We start from the raw sequence: 3921 nt of genomic DNA on the forward strand, positions 1-3921 counted from the left end.
ATATCTCCTAAATAGGTCAATATCTGTGGAACGTGCAGAAATAATGAATTATCATAACATAATGACGGTAGTGGCACAAAACATTAAAAAAGAACTCGGGCGACAGTGACTAGCCGCTGTCACTTTTATTTTAGTTAAGAAGAAACAACCCAAGCACACACACTAGAAAGCAGGGTAGCGGCACTAGACATGAAAAATTAAACAAAGAGTGAAATGTAAAGAAAATAATAGTTGCATACATATGTGAAATTGTGCGACACAATAATACAATGGGCTTAATACAAATTTTCCATCAAGCATCTACATTTTGACCATGTTCCATGATGTGTTCGTTACTCCTCATTTCAGTCGAATTTCTTTAAGAAACTGATTATATGGGCACTAATTTCTTCTGGTTTTTCTTCATTTATGAAATGCCCGACATCTTTCATTACCACCACATCGTCCAGTAATGGAACAAACTTCTTGAGGCCACCTTTGTTAATAAAATCATGTGCGCCTGCAACATGGTATGACAAGTCCACATCACCAACTATAAACTTGGTTGGTACCTTTATCTCAGCTCCGGTCCATGGCGACGTGAGTTCCCATGTCCTAAACATAGACCAGTTATGGTTGTTAGACCAAAACATCGTGTGTCCAACTGTCCTAGCAATCCTTCTCTACAAACATACATATGTTTGGGAAATCTATGGTAATTACATTTATACATTGTTGGTTTTATAAGACAAGATCACAAACATTGCTGAAGAACAGGAAAACTGAAGTCTTGGACAGGTAAATTCAATATGGAAAAAATGTTAAGCTTGGAATCATATTTTAAGTTTGGGTATTCATATTTAGGTTACGGTGATAGTTAAAGCACACTAATCATCGGATAAAAATATCTAAAAAAATAAGGAGTCAGAGAAGTAGCTTAATTACTTGTTCAGGGCACGGTAGTAGTTCAATGCCCCAGTGAAGCCAGACTTGTCAAACTGACTCGCGTAGTATTTGATGTCCTCCTCCGTGATCCAGCTCGGCAAGGGCACCTCATCATCTGGTGAGCCCCAGCCGCTCTTGGGGATAAACAGAGGGCCAGGAGTTCGATAAGTGAAAAACTTTCTTAGCACCAGCTCCGTGCCGAGCCGTGCGAATTCTGCTTCAATTGCCCCAGGCTCCTGCAAATTAGCACTAGCTCACTCATGTTTTTCTTCACATGCAACAACGAGAACAGTGTATGTGAACTGGAAGGAAATGGCTTTAGTTATGGCCGGCCACACTTGAGCAGATGCTGATACCAGACGTGGGTTTCAAACAGTTCTTTACTTGGTCGCGAAACTAGAGGAGCATCAAGCAGTCTTGAGCAATAGTAGATGGGTGGGGAACAAAATAACCAAACCTAACTTGAGAACCAATGCCTTCATCACTCCCCGGTGATTGGAACCAAACTTATATACGGAAAAAACAACATTTGTTAGCAGCCAGTCACGTGGCCTGTCTTGCAAAAATCGCTAGGTCTTTATAGTTTGTCCCAGACTTTTTTGTTGTTTGACTCTACGTTCTAAACAACCTTACAGAGGATCCACACACAAAAAAAGAGAGAGAGAAAAACCTTACAGAGGAACAGAGAAATGTAAGAATTTGATACCTAACTTAACATGTTGAATTGAATCCTATGCGGAAAGAAAAAAATACATTATTATAAAATTTATAATAGACGTCGTCTTCTTGCATCATAGGGAAACAATTCCTTTCTTGAAGGATTGGGTGCATTACATCGTTATGAATTTTCGTACACGAAACATTTCCTTTGAAATTGTATGCAAAGGAGATCATAGGAAAAAAAATCCTATGATTTTCAACCTTGCAAACCGAAAAACTCTGCAGTAAAGAAAATCTAAAATTCATCCGCAATTTCTTTGAACTAAAGAAGGGCTTGACGGTTTTCTAGCATGTAAAATGTTTATCTGTAATAGACCCAATTGTTAACAAACTTCTGCGAGAAGTGCTATATGGCTTCAGGTTTGGTCGGCACAAGGACTGTAACCTGTGGTAGCACAACAATGAACAATTTTTTTTCTAAATGTTTGTTCATAGTTTTCATGGTTATCCATCGGGCATCGAGAGTCTTACATGGCATCTATACATACCTGGATACGGCAGATGTAGTACTCGTCCCCGTACAGAGCCTTCAAGCCGTCGACGGGCTTCCTCGCGGGGCTCCGGGGACTGAAGGGCACGCTGAGGGCGACGAGCGCCTTCACCCTGTCCGGCCGGAACAGGCACAGGCTCCACGCGATCATGGCGCCCCAGTCGTGCGCCACGACGAACACCTGCTTCTCGCCGAGCGAATCAATCAGAGCAACAAGATCGCCGACGACGTGCAGCGCCGTGTACTGGTCCGGCCCGCCGGGGGGCGCGTCGGAGCCGCCGTAGCCGCGCATGTCGGGCGCGACGGCGCGGTAGCCCGCGGCGGCCAGCGCGCGCATCTGGTGGCGCCAGGTGTACCACACCTCCGGGAACCCGTGCAGCAGCAGCGCGACCGGCGCGCCGGCCGGGCCGGCCTCCGCCACGTGGAGGCGCACGCCGTTGGCCTCGACGCTGCGGTGCGTGATGGCGCCGTCCGAGTCCATCTCTTGGTCGGCGGCGCGCGGCGAGGACGGCGGCGGGAGCACGCAGGAGCAGCAGCTGGCGCAGAGCTCGCTGAGGCAGGCCCTGATCATGGATGTGAAAGCACGCGACGGGACGGACCGCACTATAAGGTGTGCGCGTGTGGGTGGGGCGCAGGGGTATAGTCGTTGTGAGGGCGGCCTGACGAGCGAGGTGCGGTTTGGAATCGTGTTCCGCATGGCACCGCTGTACGCCAACGTGTAGCATTATTGCTCTACGACGTACGATAGTTTGGCTGTCGGTCCGTGGATTTTGGTAATCCTTTGCACATGCATTAGTAGTACGACAATACTCTGCCAGTTGTGTTGTGCATTTTATAGTAGGGTGTGAAATTCTTAACTGCCCTCATTAGCAATGGACAGCTGTGAAGCACCCAGCTTTTTGGTCATACAGCTTTGGCAGAGTATTATGATAGTATAGTGACAAGAACAGACAGACCAAACATAATCTAACATATAAAGCCTGCTAGAGTACCCGCCATTCTAGCGGCATTGCTCGCGCGCGACGTCGTGGTCCACCCGATCGAGCTGCTACAGTTTTTTTTTGGCTGCGCCTGGTAAACCGTGGATTGTTTTGTACATACATGACTGGTACAATAGGTAAATGACGTGTGGGCCTTGTTAACTGTGGGGGTCCAGGAATCAGCTGGTTTTTTGCTTCCTCGTGGTGGAGATGGGTTTCTGGGAGCGAGAGCAGCGATGAAAACCTGGATCGACCGGGGTGAAAAATATCCCGTGCCTTCTCTCCCGTGCTCTCCCCTCCCCCGATCCCTTCCTTCCCTCCCGCCGCGCCGCCGGCTCCATCCTCTTCTTCGCACGCGGCGGCCGACGCTGCCTTCTCTCCCCGGCACTTGAGGTGCAGCAGTGGGGGCGGCAGTTCTCGGTCCAGCAGAGTCGGGCGCAGGTCACCGGCATCACGTGCCGCACACCATGATTCTGGATTGGGCGCAGATCTTCGCGCCGCCACCTCTCCTACTCCTTCTCGTCCTCCTCTCTCTCTCTCCCATGCCGCCACCATTGCAAGGAGTAGGGGAGGGTGGCGACCGAGGATCCCGAGCCCCGGCCCCAGACCCTAGCTGTCGGGGAGCTGGTCTGGGCCAAGACCAAGGGCCGCCACCCGCGCGCCTCCACTCCCCCTCCCAGAATCCCCCCTCGTCTCCTCTCCCCGCCACCACCGTCAACCCCTTCCTCGCCGCCCACGATGCCGACGCCCTCACAAGGGCCAACACCGGCCTCGCCTTCGTTCCCCACAAGTTCCTTGACGCCCTCG

The 3921-nt window shown here is 49.8% G+C and overlaps 1 protein-coding gene across 1 annotated transcript; it reads right to left on the bottom strand.

The window, feature by feature from the left end:
- Nucleotides 1–216: 216 nt before the first annotated feature.
- Nucleotides 217–3186, bottom strand: LOC123150481 (epoxide hydrolase A). The gene is made up of 3 exons (XM_044570327.1): nt 2133–3186; nt 925–1160; nt 217–594 (listed from the first exon to the last, which is right to left on the bottom strand). Exons 1-3 carry the CDS (start codon nt 2829–2831, stop codon nt 345–347), a joined length of 1185 nt encoding a protein of 394 aa, XP_044426262.1. The 5' UTR covers nt 2832–3186; the 3' UTR covers nt 217–344.
- Between the last annotated feature and the right edge of the window lie 735 nt (nt 3187–3921).

The sequence above is a fragment of the Triticum aestivum genome, chromosome 7A, assembly GCF_018294505.1.
Source record: "Triticum aestivum cultivar Chinese Spring chromosome 7A, IWGSC CS RefSeq v2.1, whole genome shotgun sequence".
NCBI lineage: Eukaryota > Viridiplantae > Streptophyta > Magnoliopsida > Poales > Poaceae > Triticum > Triticum aestivum.